The sequence below is a fragment of the Bactrocera tryoni genome, chromosome 5 (genome assembly GCF_016617805.1).
Source record: "Bactrocera tryoni isolate S06 chromosome 5, CSIRO_BtryS06_freeze2, whole genome shotgun sequence".
Lineage (NCBI taxonomy): Eukaryota > Metazoa > Arthropoda > Insecta > Diptera > Tephritidae > Bactrocera > Bactrocera tryoni.
In genome coordinates this window covers 77,399,659-77,419,142 of record NC_052503.1, presented here as the reverse complement: position 1 = coordinate 77,419,142, position 19,484 = coordinate 77,399,659, and the positions used below count along the sequence as shown (strand labels likewise).

The 19,484-nt window shown below is 36.8% G+C and overlaps 1 protein-coding gene and 1 long non-coding RNA gene across 7 annotated transcripts in view; one reads left to right on the top strand and one right to left on the bottom strand.

The window, feature by feature from the left end:
• LOC120777680 (beta-1-syntrophin) overlaps positions 1-16,456 on the top strand; it is a 116,972-nt gene extending 100,516 nt beyond the window's left edge. The window contains exons 8-10 of the mRNA XM_040109146.1: positions 9,821-9,929; positions 11,522-11,905; positions 14,188-16,456. Of these exons, the coding sequence (XP_039965080.1) occupies positions 9,821-9,929; positions 11,522-11,905; positions 14,188-14,271 (577 nt within the window). The 3' untranslated portion in view covers positions 14,272-16,456. The remainder of the gene's footprint in view (positions 1-9,820; positions 9,930-11,521; positions 11,906-14,187) is intronic.
• Positions 16,457-18,484: 2,028 nt separating this feature from the next.
• LOC120779028 overlaps positions 18,485-19,484 on the bottom strand; it is a 256,412-nt gene continuing 255,412 nt past the window's right edge. For 5 of the 6 annotated variants that reach the window (XR_005705597.1, XR_005705596.1, XR_005705592.1 and 2 more), the window contains 2 exons: positions 19,101-19,452; positions 18,485-18,988 (listed from right to left, as the gene is read on the bottom strand). This is a non-coding gene — a long non-coding RNA (uncharacterized LOC120779028). The remainder of the gene's footprint in view (positions 18,989-19,100; positions 19,453-19,484) is intronic. The other variant, XR_005705595.1, reaches the window with a different exon arrangement.

The window sequence follows — 19,484 nt, the reverse complement described above, 5'->3', positions numbered from 1 at the left end:
CACCGTTTCCGGTAAATAGAATAGATATATGACAGTAGCTCAAAGTGTTTGTGAATGGTGGGAGTTGGGCGTTGAGTGCCACATTGAGTGATGGATTATAGTAATCACGGCATATATTTACTATTTTATAGTCTGTTTGCGATTTTCGTCATTTTTGGGTCGCGTGTTTGGATGTGCGTGTGTGTGTAGATGTATACTATTGATAATTCACTTTACTCTAAAGCCGCATAGCACACAAATATTTCTGTATATTTATATTCGAAAACTGTTATGAGGTCAATTGAATAGTCCACGCTCTACCATAGTAAATCACATTTGCTTGGCAAACCTATATGTTTTTATTCAACATAGTTCCCTTCAAGGCTGGTACACTGATTAGTACAATAAGATAAAAAAATAGTAAGACTTTCTTCATAATTTTAAAATAACCCTAATTGACAGTTTGGCCGGTCGGTAGGAATTCGGAGTGCACCACAACTTGATCATCGAGGAAAACTGTCAATAAAACTTTGATTTTTGACAAGCTTTCACGTGTTTTTTCGACTTTAGCTCACCTTTGCTACGATATTCGGCCGATTGTTAGCCTGTTTCCATGTCGTAAACAAAGATTCAGGATTCATCGCCAGTAATAATACATTTAATGACATCCTGGTAGTCGTAAAGCAGACGTTAACGCGAACCTGTTTTTCGAAAAAATGTAGTTATTTTGTTGCCAATCGTGCTTTCACTTTTCATCGTCCCAAATGGTCCTTCAAAATGGTTTTCACTGATCCTTTCGATATTCCAAAGATGCCAGTAAGATCTCTGACTGTTAGTTGTCGATTTTTAAGCACTGACTCTTTTATTTTATTAACATGTTGATCATCAGTTGATATTGATGGCCATCCACTAACCATTTCATAACATAACTGTGTTGCTTTTCGTCCTGAACGTGGTTCATTTTCAACATTTCAATTTGCATAATTTGTGCCAATCAAAAACACTTGTTCGCGGCAAACAATTATCGCCGAAGGCTTTTTCCAACATTCTGCACCTGAAATTTGTTTCCGCACACAGAATTTGATGGAACTTCCTTGTTGAATAATTTCACTCATCGTAAAAATCGATGTACATACTACAGAAAAGCAAGCGTGGACTAAACACTTATGAATATTTTGATGTGAAATTTGACATGTGACTGACAGTGATACCAACGTAGAAAAGAAATATATCGACGAATGGATTTAAAAAATCTTACTATTATTTGCCCACAGTAGTATAGCGACCCTGCAATTTTTCAAACGCATTTTCAGCGATCATCTCTTCATTCGACGAAAACTTCTTCCCAGAGAGCATTCTTTTGAGATCTGAGGACAGGTATTAGTCCCTTGGAGCCAGATCAGGATTATACGTTGGATGCGAAAGCAATTCCAAACCCAATTCCTTAAATTTTCCCATCGTTTTCACTGCCTTATGTGACACGGTGCTTTATCTTAGTGAAACACCACTTACTTCTTCCTCAAATGCATCCATTCCTCGACAATTTGGTCTTTCAAGCGGTCCAATAACGATACGTAATAGTCGAAGTTGATGGTCCGTCCTTTTTCAAGATAGTTAGTAAAAATTGTTCCACGCGCATACCAAAACACAGATCCTATAACCTTTCCAGCCAACTGTTACGTTTTTCCACACTTTGGAGCGGGTTCATCGTGCGCAGTTCACTCGGATGACTGTCGCTTGGACTTCGGACCAAAATTATTCTAAAACTTGCTAGAGATGTCGAGCTCTCCGGCTAACTCTCTAACACTTGCCTGACAATTTTCAAGCATCATATCCTTCACTTTTGTAATAGTTTCATCAGTTGAAGAGTTCAAATGTTGTCTTGAACGAGTCCTCTCTTCAACGTACAAATTAATCGATTGAAATCAAGTTCTTGATTGAAAATAAATTTTATTTTCGAAGATATAGTCACAAAATTTAGCGTGGATTATTATCCGAGCCAATGCAATAACCATCCCAGAAATTGTTCAGATCGGGCCACTACAGCATATAGCTGCCTCTTGTTTGGAAACTTTTTTTATTTGTGAAAACTTTTATAGCTTGAGTTTATTTCATCAATTCGTCAAGGGCAAAACATTCATTTTGTTCACGCAAAAAACTTATAACTCTCCAATCGCCCACTCCAATTTGCTATGCGAAATACTTGTATGTAAATCCGTAGCGATTCCCTCCGCTGACCACGCCAACACAGCTTTTCCATTATGTGCACAGTTAATCACAAGCGATTTGCCGGACACTCGTTTTCATTGTTGTTATTGTGTAGAGATGCTTTGCTGCTTTGTTTTTCTTTTTTTTTTTTGTTCGGTTACAAGCTCCTCTTCGCACACACGTCACGCCTTTCATGGGGCTCATTTATTATTGTTTGAATTTGTTTCATTTTTTATTCGATACGTTCTCCATGTTTTATTTGCACATTTTTTACTTTGTGGCAACATTGCGCAATATTACATCATCAATCAATGACAAACGACTTGGTAACCCTTTTTTTGCAGCTTTTGTTCCTTACAAGTTTTGACTTAACTGCGCTGACCGCGGGCAGCTGGGAGTGAAACGGTTCATATGCCGGCACAGCAAACGGTCAACTGGTAATGAAAACAGCGCGCAGCTTCGAACCAAGTGTGAGAGCGAGACGGCGTGCAGATATAATTTATAAGTGGGGTTACTCAGCAAAACATTACTGATGGGATTTGTGTGGTACAAAGGGTTTTAATTGGATTGAGTTATAAGCGGACGTGGGAAGCAGGGGAAATTTTTTGATTAAAAATGGCAATGAGCTTACTGTTTTGTAACGTTAGCAGAACCAACTCTGGCGTAACACACTCGAAATCCGCGCTTCGAAGCTTGAAATATGAAGAGCTTTAAGGTCTTGGAATGCACTAAAAACATCTTAAGTTATCTGCGTTTTCAAAGCAATGTTGCAAGTAAATTAAGCAGGGGTTCCACCCTAGCCGTTGGTGTCTACGTGGTGTGGAGATGCGCTTCCTGCGTCAGGCGGATGTTGTTGCTTGCTAGTGTTTGCCTTTACGGCGTGCAGACAGCAGTGCACTTGCGTAGAGCAGGTGGACAACAGGCGGCCATGTGCGGTGTGTGTGTGTGTGCGTCTGTGTGTGTATATGTGTCTGCACTTATTTCCCGTTTCCGCCCGGTGTCCTTACGCCCGGTGCTGCGACGATTGCAATTTCCTGCGCATTTTTGCTTTGTGTATTTTCTGTGACTCTGCTGCAAATATTTCCATTGTTGCTCCTTCGCTTTTCGTATGCCCGTTTGTTTGTTTGCTTGCTTGTCTCGGGTGCAATTATTGCAATATAGCAACATTGCTGGCAAAGGATATAAAAATAATAACAACAATCATGACAACGTTGTAGCAGCTGCACAATGCAACGGAAGTAGTGTCTGTTGGCATTGCGCAAGGCGGAGCAGCAACGAAAGGAGAAGAAGAAGAAGAATATAGAATGTGTAGTGCGCGATGGGTGGGTGTATGCTAGCTGACGGAGCAAAAGTCAAGTGCCACGCAACACAATTTCCGCAAATTATATCCGAAATTGTTCAGAACTGTGGTCACCTAACACATATACATACATACAAAGCTGACAGCTGCTGCCTTTTGACAGCAATATGGACTTGTGACAGACATATATACTAATATATACAGACGGTTGTGTATATATACTAAACTAGTTCATTGTATAAGCACTACTGAACACCTTCGTTGAGGCACTAGAACTTAGACGCTGGGGATTAATGTTGTGACAAAAAAGTACCCGGAAATTGTAAATAAAATGCAAAATACTTAATTATTCATCAGTTGTCGCCATGAAAGTAATCTCCATCATGTTTAATACACTTATGCCAACGATTTTTCCATTCCTCGAAACAATTTTCATAAGACTTTTTGGGATGGCCCTCAGCTCCTTCAACGAGTTTCGTTTTGTCTCCTCGATCGACTGAAAACGGGTTCCACGTGGCGGCAATTTCAGTTCGGAGAACAAGAAAAAAATCACACGGAGCCAAATCTGGTGAATACGGTTCTTGACCAATGGTATTTGTTGCGTTTTTGGCTTTAAATTTGGCAACAATCGTAGCTCGATGCGACGGTGCTTTATGATCATTAAAATCCGTGAATTGTTCTTCCACAATTTTGGCCATTTTCGACGAATGTTCTCAAGCAAACACTTGAGTGCGGCCAAATCGGACCCCTTTTTTTCGTTCTCGAGTTTGAGCAATCGTTTTCTTCAGTAGGATTTTTAAAATATTCACATTAATATTATTATCAAATAATACTTCAGTAATTGTTTCGATAATATAACCTCAACTATTATTAGAGAATTAAAGGCTACAACTCCGTTTCTGTATTCGACAATAACAACATAAAGATGTGTACCTAAGAGGGACCTCAATTCGACAGGTTAGCGGCAGACCGTTCAATTACCTAATGTAATAAATCATAAGATCCTATTCCTAATGTTAGTTTCGGCTGTGTCTCCTGGTTTGTGGAAGGTATTCCTGCCGATATGTTTTAATTTTAGACTATAGAGTGAAAAAGAATGTGCCCAAAAGTTTCCAATTTACCTTTTTCCAAACAACTTTGATAATTTGATTTCGACCTTATTGGACAATGTCCACTAAGGATTCCCACGATTTCGGAAAGATGAATTTAGCTAAAGGCAAATAGTTCAAGATACTCTCTACGTTCTACAAAAAAGGATCTCGCAGTCACAGAGGAACTGGTCGTCAATCAACGCCTGCTTAACGTACGCAAGGTCAGTATGTCCCGTGCTATAAAGCAAGATGACAATGGAGATGAAATACATTCCTATTCCGATATGATCGGGCCAAGGATGCTAGTTCTGTCAGGCTCATGGACTTTGCAGTTACCAGCGATTCCTTTATAATTGGGCATGCAAACGCGTCTGATAATGAAGTAGTTTGATGTTTTTTCTAGTGTCGACGGACACTACTAGAGAAGTTTTGAGCGTAAAGTTTGCGCTCTGCTGTCGTAGTGAATACTCATCTCCCTCATAGAAGCTACACTGTGGAGCAGTAAGTCTACTGCAACTTTAGAAGCAGCCACTTCTGGGCTACTGTATGGCATTAGGATGATAGGGCATTTAGATGTATATAATTGCATAGAAGAATTTATATTCAGCATTTTTTCGTCTTACATAAGCACATTCCCGTAGAATTTCATTTATTTTGCGGGTGAAGGTGGACAAAGCTAGTTAGCTAGTGTCAGATGAGCTCAAAGTAAGTCGAAAGAATTAAAAAAAAGAAACGAAATGAACTGTAAACTGATATTGAATGACATAGTGCATTGAAATATTGGAATTCTTCTGATCTGTCAACATAGTTGACACCAAAGGGCGTCCTGCAATACATTTGCATAGCCCATTCACATATGCCAATTATGGACAAATGCGAGTTTATTTGTATGTGCGTATGTGTGTGCTTCAAGTTGCAGCTAAAAAGTAATACACACACACTTTTATAAAAGCAGATGGAATCCGGCTATGAGCGAGCTGTCATTTGTCCAACTCACAAAGCCAAAGAAAGCTATCTCCAAGCGCTGTGTGTCTTTGCTGGGGCCGTTGCATACATACATATGTATGCATGTGTGTGTGTCCTGAATGCTGCATGCTGTCTGTCCGTGTCAGCAAGCTGTTGCTTGTCAGCCGCCAGTGGATATTCGAAGCCATTCGAGCATTTGGCATTTGCAGGAAATTAGTAAACCAAAATGAAATGAATGAAGTCGCTAAGAAAGAGAGAGAGAGAGAGAGAGAGAGAGCGGGGAGAAACAGTTAGATGCGCATTTGCATACCTGTATTTCGGTATGTTTATCTTACGGAAATTTAGAATATTTTGGCAAATTGCAAAATTGCAAACGGAAATTGTCGGTTGCTATTTTTCGGTATGAGTTTTTTCTTTCGTTCTTCCTTCGTTTGTATGTATGCGTATATGTGTGTGACGCGATGAGGTTTCATAGTTTTTTGGTATTATTTTTAGTGTGATTTGAAATGACTGCGTTGTGGATGTGAAAATTAAAGTGTTGACAGTGATAAGCACAGTGACTTGGTCGCCACTATAAATTAGAACTTAGCACAGACAAGAAAAGACCGCGGACCAGCTGTATATCAAGAGAGGTTGTATAGAAGAGAGGATTTTCGAATATTTCTTTCTGCAATACCTTCATATTTTTCTATAAGTTGAGGCCGCAATTTAGTTGGCAAATCGATATCTTGTCAGGTAGATTATTTCAAAGAAATGCATAGTAATTTTTTGTCTACACGGCACTCCAGATAAATGTCCGTTAGTGAGGTTAATGAGCCTTTTATTTGAATTAAGTGGTGTCAACAACCCAACCTGAGGTTAGTGACCCTTTTGTATACATATAGCAGAGTTAACCTTCCTACCTGGTTCAATGATCCTTTAATTTACATATAGCGACGTGAACAACCCGAGGCGTATAGAAGAAAATACCGCGGACCAACTGTATATCAATTCGATGGGGGTTTATCCAATATTTCTTTATGCAATACCTTCTTATACTTCCATAAGTTGAGACCGCAATTTAGTTGGCCATTTTCGGCCATCGATATCTCGTTAGATACATTTTTGTAGAGGAAGGCACTGCAATCTGTTGACCATACGGCCGTCATTATAATTTAAACTTACTTTTATTTGCCTTTAGCGACGTCAACAACCTGAAGTGAATGAGTGTTAGTGAGGTTAATGAACCTTGGTGAGGTTTTATTTTGAATTTAGTGATGTCAACCACCCTACCTGAAAGTCAATGACCCATCTGTTTGCATTTAGCGAAGTAAGCAACCCGAGACCGCATTTAAGAAAACACTGCTGTCAATACGATAGCGGGATTTTTCGATGATTTCTTTCCGCAATCACTTCTTCTGATTCTATATCTTGGGACGGCATTTAGTTGGCAACATTCCGCATTGATATCTCGTTAGATAGCACATAGTAGAGAAAGGCACGGCGATCTTAGGTTTATCCAGCTGCCTTTGCAGATTCAGTTTTATGGGCGTTTTACATCCAGTTTTCCATATGATCCACTAGAACTGAATATTTCCTTATAATATTGTAAGAGATCGCCTAATCGGCATGACAAAGTCCTGCAAATTCGCCAACTTTTAAAATATTTGAATTTTTTTTGCTGGAATTTGAATTTTTAGTGGAAGGCAGTCATTTGTGGCGCTTATATATGTAGAAACATTCAGGAATATGCCAGAATACGCGCTCACAAAGCTAGTGTTGCCAGAGTGGCAGAGAGCGTATAAATACTGATTGAAACAAATTCGCAATACAATAACATAAATAAATCAAAGTGCAAAACAAACTAAACAAACCAATTGAGTTAAAAAAAGGAAAACAAACAAACAAAAAAGCTTCAAATAAATAAATGAATAAAGTGAATAGCGAAAAGCCACAAAATTTTCAAGCGAACGGCAAAAGCCCAAAAATAGAAACAATTTGTAAAAACAAAGCTGCGAATAGTACAGAGGCGTCGCGCCTAAAAGTGGGCAACAGAAATGGGCACAATTTTCTTTAGCTTACAAAAGTGCGTAGAAATTATACTTATGTTAGGTTAGGCTAGTCTGGTAGCCCAATGAACCATGCTTAGACCAGTTTTAGTTCATTGCGATCCCCGATGGACTTCAGTTACTCGGCCCATGAGAAGTAGTCATACTTAAGAATGCCTGCGCTTTTCGCGATTTTTATAGACCCTGTGGCCTCACTATCGATACCTGCTCCGGTGTATCCTACCGTGGGGACCCCAGCGTCTACAGCATCTAGGTTTGCTCGTTTGTATAAGGAAGGTTTACTATTCATCTTACTAGTCTCTTACTTCAACGCCTGCACTGCTGGCAATTTCAAATATTCTGCAGCAAACAAAGTTGAAATATCGGCAGTCGCACTTTACGCCCGAGCAATAATTCACACATCGGTCGCAACTCCGCACCAGCCACCCGCGGCATGCAAAAAATATGCTTCAATTAGTTTTTTTTCTCTTGTTGGTGTCTATTTCCTTTTGGTTTTGTATTGCGGCGCAACAATATTTGGTGTGTTTAGTTTTTGTTGTTGTGGCATTTTTATTTGTTTTACAATGCTTTAGTTTGAGCGCCCTGCCTTTGGCTGCGATGGCGGCCGAATTTGTGCGCCAATAAAGCACATACCAACGAGCAGTTGTACTTACTTATACACGCATACACATATTCACACACACACACACATGTATATATATGGCCATATAGCTTGTAGCTGAGCGAATATGCGCCAACTTCGGAGACCCAATAAGGCATGTAGCTGTTGAGAAATCGCTTTAAAACTTGGCGCACGTTATTTTCTCTCCAAAAAGTTGCTTATTTGCCAGCACCGCCGATATCGGATCATTATAGTATATAGCTGCCATACAAACTGAATGTTGGAAATAAAGTTCTTGTATAGAAGACTTTTTCATTTGACAAGATATCTTCACAAAACACGACATGAATAATTTTTTAAGGTAAGGCTACAATGTCCGCAAAAATTTTTTAGATCGCATCACTATAGCATATAGCTGTCATACAAACTGGCCTACCGAAAAGAAGTTTTTGTATGGAAAACTTTTTTATTTAATGAGATATCTACACGAAATTCAACATGGATCATTGTTTCAAGTAACAGTATAATGTCCGAAGAAATTTTTCAGATCGGACCTCTTTAACATATAGCTGTCATACAGCTGAACGATCTAATTCAAGTTCTTGTACGGAAAACTTTTTCATTTGACTAGATATCTTCACGAAATTTGACAAGGATTATTGTCCAAGACAACACTACAATATCCGAAGAAATTTTCCAGAACGAACATCTATATCATATAGCTGCCATACAAACTGAACGTTCAAAATCAAGTTCCTCTATGAAATCTTTCAATTGTGAAGGGTATTATAGCTGCAGTGCAACCGAAGTTCACGTTCTTTGTTGTAATTTTTAACTAGTACGAAAATGGTGAGCCATAACCTAGTCAATGGGCTGCATTTACGCCAAAGCCATTTCGATATGCAACGATCAGGTTGCATCATTGTTCGTGTGCAGGCTTCGGTTTGTTTTTTCGGCGCTATGAGCGGCTATGCGGGTTTTTCTTGTTGCAATAGACCAAAAATCGGCGGAAAATAATGTATTTATTTTATTTATACTTTGTTTGTTAGCAGTTTTACAAGCGCCGTTGTGTAGCGATAATCACTCACACATACACAAACACAATGTGGGCGTATTTGCACTGCTTGGCTTTGTGCATCCGGTACATTTGTGTGTGTTTGCATGGCTGTGTTTACAACTGTTTTTGTTTTTCTTTGTGTTTATAACTGTGTTGATGTATGTGTGTGTTTCTGTATGTTTGCCGGAACACGTTGTGGTCTGGCACTTCCTTGCAAGTGTTATGGGTTTTTGTGCGGCGGCCAATCCTTTGTGCCAGCTTTCACATTTATCTTCTATTAAAACTATTTTTCGTACAAATTTTCCGCAGATTTTTGAAATTGTTACAAAACTTCCACACCAGCAGCCATTAGCGTGCGCCATTCTTCACACACACTTACTGCCAACGTCCACACAAACACACACACACACACTTACCACCAACGTCCACACACACACCGACTGGTCAAACTCCGGCTTCATTGTTTATTTTACTCATTACCCCCCTTGAAATCACACTATATTTCACATTAGTTTGTCTTCCTTCATTGTTTTAATTGCTTCTTCTCTCGATTTTTGTTTATTTTTGCAGGATTTACGAGTCCGCTCCTTGGTCAGTGGAGGCATGGGGACGTCCGTTGGAGAGCTTTGCATTGGCAACAACAAGACTGGCTGGCGCTGGCAATAATTCATCTTTGAACGTAAGTGTTGCAATTTATGCCCTTGTACTGGTTGAGAGCTTTGCCCGGTTTGTTTTTCTCTTTTGCCTCTGATTTTTTGTATTTTCTCAGCGTTGGCTAGTGCGCAAATAGATCTTTCGAAAGCGATAAATTCTGGTAAACAGCATATGCTGTGAGCAAACAGAGTATAAGAGATTTAAACGGAGACCACAAAAATGGCAGCGAAGAATAGAAAAGCAATCGCTACTGCTGTAATTTAACGGGGTTTCTCTAGAAACTGTAGGAATTGAAGGAATTTCATGCGATAATCTAGAAAGTGGATTACAGTTGAAAACTGGATCTCTTGCGCAACCGTTTTTCAGCAGCGCACCACTATAAGTAAAGTAAAAATAAGAAAAAAGCGTTGATCAGATCGAAGCTGGAATACCCTGCACATTTAAAGAAGTTTTTCAACAACTTCATTTTGATAGTTCAGTTTGTAGCGCAGCCATATGTTATAGTGGTTCGATCCGCAAAATTTCCTCAGAGAATGAACTGTTAGTTCAGCCAATAATCCCTGCCAAATTTCATTAAGATACCTTAACAAAAAAAAGAGTTCTCTTTACAAGGACTTGAGCCTGATCGATTAAATTGTACGACAGCTATATGCTATCAATTTGTATAGTAGCTATATGCTATAGTAGTCCAATCTCAAAATTTCTTTAGAGTTTAAACCGTTGCTTCAGATATTAATCCGTGCCAATTTTCGTGAAGATAGCTTGACAAATAAAAGAATTTTTTAAACAAGACTTGAGTTTCATCAGGGAGTTTGTATGACAGCTATACCCTTTATTGGTTCGATCTGAACAATTTCTTCTGAGATTATACCATTGCTTAAGACAATACTCCACCCCAAAATTCATGAGGATATCTTGACAAAGAAAAGAGTTCCCCCTACAAGCACTTAATTCCTATTGCTCAGTTTGTATGGCAGCTTTATGCTATAGTGGTCCGATATCGCCGATACCGACAAATGACTAGTTTCTTGGTGAAAAAAGGACGTGTGCGAAATTTCAGAGCGATACGCTCTAAAAAACTACGGAACTATTTCAGGTATTGTATACAAACGGAGAAGACCACACTCTCGTCACACTGATAATTTACCTACATATCATCACCTAAAAGGCAAAATAACGGAACATAATTTTTTTATAAGTGTACAAGCGAAGGAAAAACGATATTTGTATGAAAAAGAAACCACTCATATTGAAACATAATTTGAGTTTTGGTTATAAAATGGTTATGTATTGCTTATTTTATCTGACAGCGATTTTTTAATTTTTTTTTTTTTTGATGATACGTTGTTTTGCATTTTAGGTGACGATGTGCTTTATATAGCCTCCGACATTGCCTTCTAGGTTTTATGATTTTCATGCCAAACTTAATCTACCCGTACAGTGAACTGTTATTCCTTTGAAGCCTTAAGCACATTACCAGTACACATGATTTTGAGAACACATAAATGTTTCCTCGATTTGTCAGCCTTTAGCGTAGTCTAGGGACTTAAGCGCCCATTGCATTTACGCCAATTTGTAACAACACTTATTTGCGAAAAATTTTCAATTATTTTTCAGGGTCAACAGACGACGGTATTCTGCGTGCGCTGCGGCACCACCCGCGGCGTGCTGGTCTATTGGCTGCGCTCGGAGACGCATCGCGACATGGCCGCGTGGGCGCGCGCACTGGTGCAGGGTTCACACAACGCCGTCAACTATCAGCGTGAGTTCTCGTTCCGCTGCCTCTACCAGGGCAGACAGTGTCAATTGGTTGTGCATTTGAATCGTGGCTTTTGCCTGTACGACTGCAGCGGCTTTTCAGCGGCGGCGGCGGCGGGTGTCGTAGTGCCGCCCAATCAGGCCAAAACACAGTTGTGGCAATTTCCGTTCGACAAATTGAAGGGCTCAGCGGACGACGGCATGCGCATGCTGTACTTGGATTTCGGCGATGACGGCGAAATTGTAAGTATTATTATATTTCAGCACTTTAAAATTCATAAGACAAACGTCACTACTTTTGCTTGGCGCGTCGGCTGTGGAATTAAGCAATTATGTACATTATTCACAGTGAAATTAGCGTTTACGTTTCATTTTGTTGCGAATTGCCGCTGCTGCTTGTTGGTCGGTGATTCGAGTTAATTAAATTAAATAACTTTCATTTCATTTATATCTCCAGCCGTGTCGGCCGCTTCACCTTAATAATATTTCCTTTTTTCATTTCGCGCCTTCCGTCTTTTATTGCGCAACAAAGTGAAACGCATTAAGTTTTCAATTAAAATTTCACACGGCGCGCCCAACGGTCCCAGACGCCAGCCAACCGTAAGCAGCGCTGTCAACTGTCACCGCCAGCAACACATTGCGCCCAGTCTGCTAGGTCTGCACATCAGCGCGTGCTACATATCGTTTGGTCGTCGCGTTTGGCATGCTGACCCGACTGCGTGTGCTCTCTGGCTCCATTGCCGGCTGGTCGTTGGCCCACCTTTGTGCTCGTCAATGTCATAATCAATGAATGGCTTCTTGCTTCGACACCGCTTCGCCTCTGCAGCGCTTCGCAGACGACAGCCTTCCGTCACTTAAGTCACTTCGCAAGTAGCAGCCAGAGGGCTCTTCACTTGATCGCCTTTGCTAACGTTGCAATTAATTTTAAATCGGCCTTCACTTCGTTTCGTGTCGGCGTTTCACCCCAACGGCCGTTGTGGCCCCGCACATCAGCTCCAATTGCTTTCGCTGCTGCTACTTCTTCTGCAGTCAGCGTTGTTCGAGGTGTGAAGTAGGTGGCAAGTGCTGCTACCGCCACATTTTGTGGCACGTTGTCAACTGTAATTAAACAAATTTTTTCACCAACACCTTACACTGCTTAACCTTCGCTTGCCTTGTACACCTTCGTGCGGCATGTTTCTGCCAACGCATACTCATGCCTTGTGCTTCATGCCTCATATCTTGGAAGTATGTGTGTTTATTGGATTTCAATTTGTTTTCTTGTATTTACTTAATCTATCCTCCGAATTCGGCTTAATTAAATCAAACGTTTTGTGGCAAGTGGCCGCACTTGCTTGGCTCAGTCGATTGCGGCTTATTTCTGCATTTTTGACCTTGTTAGTGTTTCGTTATCTTATATGAATATTCCTAAATCTTGCAACTAAGCATTTTTTCTTCCATAGTTGAGTCATTAAACACGCTCCCTGCCCTAGTTTTTGAATGAGGTCATTTAGAGCCCAGATAAACGGTATTTTCAGTAATCATGCTGCGAAGCTGTCTCTTACTCTGACTCGAACTGATTGCCTCCTACTAGAGGCTTCCTATGCTGGGCTTTAGAAGAGCTAATTTAAAAAGTATGGCAGGCAGGGTGTTAAATGAGCTCATCTAGAGACCAGAGTTGGGGGTTGAGCCTCAAGTAGGAATCGTTCAGTTCAAGCCAGAGTAAGAGATAGCTTCAGCAGTATGATTGCTGGAAATACCGTTTAACTAGAAAGTTTTGCGTTACGTTTTGCTTCGGTTAAGCTTGTCTTTTTCTATTATTTGACCTTTTGAAGCATTACTTTAGTATAGAAAACTGCAACTCTCCACGTTTGGGAGAGAGATTCCAAATATTATACGCTTCATATGACACCATTTCTTGCTTTAAGTACAGTAACTTAGAACTAATGAACTTAAGAGATCTAAGTGTAGTTTGGTGCCTTTTTGTTATTGTGTGGTTGTATAAAAGGTAATCCATTTCGAGGTTCCCTACTTTTTTAAAGGAAAACCACAAAAACTCCAAATTTAATGGGAAGTGTTTATTATCATTCATTATCTCTTTCAAGTGTTGGTCGCGGCTACGTCTCAGATGGTCCATTCATTGAGTCCAATTTTAGATGACTTGCTCGAGCATTTCGACTGTTAACTGGCGAAAGACACGCGTGATGTTTTGCTTCAGAGCCTGAGTCGAAACGGTATTGTCCGAATAGACTTTAGACTTTACATATTTCCGTTTGGGTGGCCAATCGACCGGCCCAAAATGTGAAATTATCTGCTCACCATAGTGTTTTCTCAATAAATCAGTTGATTGATGCGATGTGTGGGAAGTGGCGACGTCTTGTTAAACCAAATGTCGCTAAGATCACAAGCTTCAATTTCAAGACACCTAAATACTTATTTTCAAAATACTCTAACGGTTTTTTGAACCATCCCACTACCCTTAACCACTTATTCTTCATTTTTTGCTGAACTCAATTTTAAATAATTTCTGAATCTACTTCTTACAGGAACTGGATATGGAATGCTGTCCCAAGCCGGTGGTCTTCGTGGTGCACAACTGCCTGTCGGCGAAGGTACACTCCATCACCTAAGAGGAGCAAGCGACAGCTGACGCGCAGCGAGCAGCATGACAAGCGTCTGCCGCAACAAAAACAAAATTACTTTCAGAAGCGAAGGAAGGAGGCGCCACAAATGGGCGTGCAGCAGTAACGTAGTAAAAATTTTTGTAATTTCATACCAAACGCCGTTGAGTGAATGCAGTTGAAAGAGAAAAACAAGTAAGCGTTTATAATAATGCATTATATCAAATTTACTTAGCACTTAAACATAACTTAATTATAACATAATTATACTTAATACAATTGTGGTAAGCATAAGCAGATTTGTACAGCTTATGTTAAACGATCGAAGGTCAGCTGGACAGCTTTTGAGCGCGTGTGTGCTTCCTTATTTTGTATAAGGTGCAAAACTAGTCTTCAGTCGCGTAATTCAGAATAAACATTAGGTATAAATTTAGCAATAAGTACAGTTATACATGCGTATATGAATATGTGAAACATTTAAATGTAAACACACACACTTGCAACACAATATTTCCGAATATTTGCAGCTTTGCTACTTTTCACACCGAAATTCATAGTTCGCAGCCCAACAGGGTTGCATTTGTTTTGATGTCCAGCGAAATTGTGGAATTTGAAATTAAAGCGCACAAACTCGTGTGTAAGTGGTTAAAGTTTAGTTTTAAAATAGGAAAAAGTAAGCCCGAAAAAACTGTCTGTATGTTTGTAAAAAAGAATTTCAAATGGCATGTATAAGAATAATCCTTTTTCAAATTTGCATAATTAAATTGCACAGTCGACTAATATTTAATTAACAAATACAAACAGGCCAAAGCCAAACGAGTGCACATGTTATAAACACATGCATATATATGTACGTCATACAAAATTTTGTGTATATTAGGGTGGGTAAAAAATTTGAATATTTTCTTCTGCTTAGTACTTTGAAGAATACGTGCTTAGTCACCTCTTACACATATGTATGTATATACATAGCCAAATTTATGTATGTTAGGGTGGTTCAAAAAATCTAATATTTTTTTTACTTGAGACTTCGAAGAATAGATCCTTAGACACCTCTAACATATGCATATGTATGAAGAAAGAAAAATATATATATACATACTTTATATAAGTATTAGGGTGGATCAAAACCCCAAAAAAAATTTTTGCTTGGTATTTTAAAGTAAAGCTGTTTAGACTTCTCACACATATATACACAGAAAATTTTTTGTATATTAGGGTGGGTCAATAAAAACAATATATTTTTTTTATTGTTTAAATGGAAAAAATATAACTTTTGTAGAAAATTTAGAAATCTACAGACTTCCTCAAAAGACCTTTTTTAGAATACTAAGGGAAAATATAAAAAAATGTTTTTTTATGAAAAAAAAGAATTAGACTACAAAACTGGTAGATTTTTCGAAAATGCTTTACTGATTTTCTGAGAGGTGTCTGAGAAACTCTTGGTTCAGAGTATCAAGAGTTCCAAGTGAATGAAAAAAAACGATTTTTTTTGACCCACCCTAATACATGCATATACTTATATAAATAAATATACACACATATATACATACATAGATACACATCAAACATAGGTTGATAGGTGGAAAAAGAGAGTATGAGATTTGCAAATGCAAATTAACAATGCAATATTTATTTATTTGTATGTTTGTATATACATATTTGCAATAAAATGCCGAACAAAAGAACCGAGGATAATAATTAAATTTAACAAATAAATAAAAAAAGTATCACATTTACATTTACTACTGCATACAATTTACGAAAACTATAAATAACATTACAAAATAGGCAACAACAATTACCGTTAGATAAAATCGAGCAACATATCTCGGTCAGCTGCAATCAGCAACTGCATACATAGAGACTTAATAATATTAATAAACAAAATTAAATTAATTAATTACAAAATTGTTAACAACAAAAGCGGAAATCAAATGAAAATAACGCTAAACAGCAGTTAAGCGGACAGACGGCGGCGTAGCAGATTTGGAACACATTTTTCTCTAATTGTAAGTTTCTCTATACACACTTTATTCGTATTAATTAATAAGTATGTGCATATGTATGAAAGATGAAGAAACAAAACTAACGTTTGCCACTTAAATAGCAACTAAGTGAATTGAAAAAAATATTTATAAAAATTACCAAAAAATACAAAAAAAACTATTTAAGAAACTTATGCAAAAATTAAAAAAAAAATACAAAAAAAGAAAAGATAAAAAAATAAAACAAAATTAAAAAAAATTAAAAATTACAAAAAATTTCAAATAAAAATTTATGAAAATTAAAGAAATAAACAAAAATGTAAATAAATATGACAACAAACATAAAAATTAAAAAAAAGTAATAATTTAAAATATTAATAAATTTATAAAAATTAAAAAATAATAATAATGAATAAAAAAAAATAAAAATAATAAAAATTATTAAAAATAAAAAAAAAATAAAAATAAAATAAAAATAATATAAATTTTAAAAAATTAAAAATAAGAAAAAACAATAAAAAATAAAACACAAAAATAAAAGAAAAAAATAAAATTAAAAAAAATAAAAAAAAAAAATAAATAATTAAAAATAATAATAAAATAAAAATAAATAAAATAATTAATAAAAATTAAAACATAAAATTAAAACATAATTAAAATAAAAATTAATATAAATTTAAAACTAATTAAAACAGAAAAAAACAATAAAAAAATTAAAAAAGTAAACCAAAATAATAGAAATTAAAAAAATAAACCAAAAATTTTAAAAGTTAATAAAGTTATTAATAAAATAATAAAAAGTAAAAAAAATAAATAAAATAATTAATAAAAATTAAAACATAATTTAATAAAAATTAATATAAATTTTAAAACTAATTAAAAATGAAGAAAAAACAATAAAAATTAAAACACAAAAATAAATCAGAAATTAATAAATAATTTAAAATCTCACTACGCCCCTAGATATAAAAACCAATACAATAATGCAATAGGCGTGTAGCAAAGGCGTTATTAAACACCTTGCCGCAACAACCACAAAAACCGCAGCAACATCAAGTATCAGTATATAAAGAAATATGTAAAAAAATGTAATGTAAGTAGAGTTGGTAATTATGGAAATTTGAAAAATTAGAATTTTCAACAAACAATGTGTCTGCGCTGCAAGCAACTTTGTCTAATGAGCAAAAACACACACAAGTCATCACTAATGGAACAAGTTTAGTAAATACTATTAATAATACGGACAATTATTATACCAACCAGCAAATACCGAAGGGCTTGAGCCAAGCAAAAAACGACATTTTGTGCAATATTATATATCTCTCCCTATGAAATGATAGCATTATACACAATAAACAATTATGATGCGAATAAAAAATTGGAAAAGTAAATAAAGTTGTTTTATTTTTAATTCCATGTTTTGGGATTTTTGGGAATTTTATTTGGTTTGTATTAAATTAGTTTTGGTTTTAGCATTCATTTTACATGTGAGCGCTTTTAGTGTGCTCAACAGCGCTGTAGCAAAAAATTTTGCAATTCACACAGCGCAATAAATTCTAATAATATCCAGTATGCTAACGCTAAAAGTGCTGCTAACATTAATAGTGGTGCCAACATTAACATTATCTGTAGAAAAAACAGTGGTCGAAAAATGTTGCAATTCACACAGCGCTGTCCGGCTTTTTTGCTGAAAATTACTTGCGCGTCCCAGGCAATGTACTAGGCGCCCAGCATGCACCAGTAGGTTGATGTTATGTTAATTAACATTTTATGTTAATGTTATGTTATTAACATAACATGTACTGTTAATGTTATGTTATTAACATAACATGTAATGTTAATGTTATGTTAATAACATGTTATGTTAATGTTATGTTATGTTAATGTTATTTTACTAACATTTCATGCTAATGTTATGTTAATAGCCAGTCATGTTAATGTTACAGTAACAGAATATGTTATTAACATAACATCAACCTACTGGTGCATGCTGGGCGCCTAGTACATTGCCTGGGACGCGCAAGTAATTTTCAGCAAAAAAGCCGGACAGCGCTGTGTGAATTGCAACATTTTTCGACCACTGTTTTTTCTACAGATAATGTTAATGTTGGCACCACTATTAATGTTAGCAGCACTTTTAGCGTTAGCATACTGGATATTAGAATTTATTGCTTTAACAATGCAATTCATGAAAAGTATGTTTACAGTTCATGGGCTGACAAATAAAACGCACATTTTAGGCTTTCAGCTATATATATTTTTATTTTTATTGAGAATTTACTGTAATTATATGTTCATAATAGTTAAAATGTAAGAAATAGCAGTCTAAAAATATATCTATTGGTAAGTATTTCGGTTTGCAGTACACCAGGGCAGCGGATTAGAGAAAAAACTTGTATCTGTAGCAGCAAAAAACATCATTGCACTGATTTGGAGGCATGCTGATGACATTGGCCGGAGAAAAATGATAAAAATCCAGGTCCCTTCCGATTATGTAGAGCCAACTGTCGTGGAAGCGGTGCTATATACTTATTTGTATCCTTGAATAAGCAGAAATAGTTGCTGCTGTGTAACATCAGAAAAGTTTGCTGAAGTAATTCGAGGCACGCTGAAGCAATTCGAAGCATGCTGCCGAGTTGACCGTTCTTGGTCGAATAAAAATCCCAGTTCGTTCGGTTTACTTAGACCCCCATTCGTGGGAGAACTACTGCAGCATCCTTGCCTTCACTTTCAACTATCTGAATATCAAGCGAAATGATATTTGTATTATTATATGGAAATATAAATTAGTTTTATTAAAAAAAACATAGCATTATTGGGGCATAAGAAGATAAGTTTGCATCAAATTACCTGAAAGAATGAAATTTGCGCCAGAAAAAAATAAAACACCCAAAAACTGGAGTATTTGCATTTTCACATAAATTGTGATGTTATCCTTAAAAGATGTTCATACCAAAGTTGTAGATCTTCTCATTAACTACAATTTTGACATATAACTTTTTCATATAGGACATGTAGTTTTGCTGGAAATCGAGCTAAAGCCCGCAACTTTTAAAAATTCAACAACGCCTCTCATCCTGACTTCAGATAGCACATACACAATTTTTCCTTTCAGTTTTGTTATTATATCTTTGCTTCCAATGAGTTTCATTTCAACATGATTTCTTTTTGGGTTTCAGAAATTATCTACTCGAGTCTGTTACTGGAAAAAAGTTATAAAAATATTTGTAATGT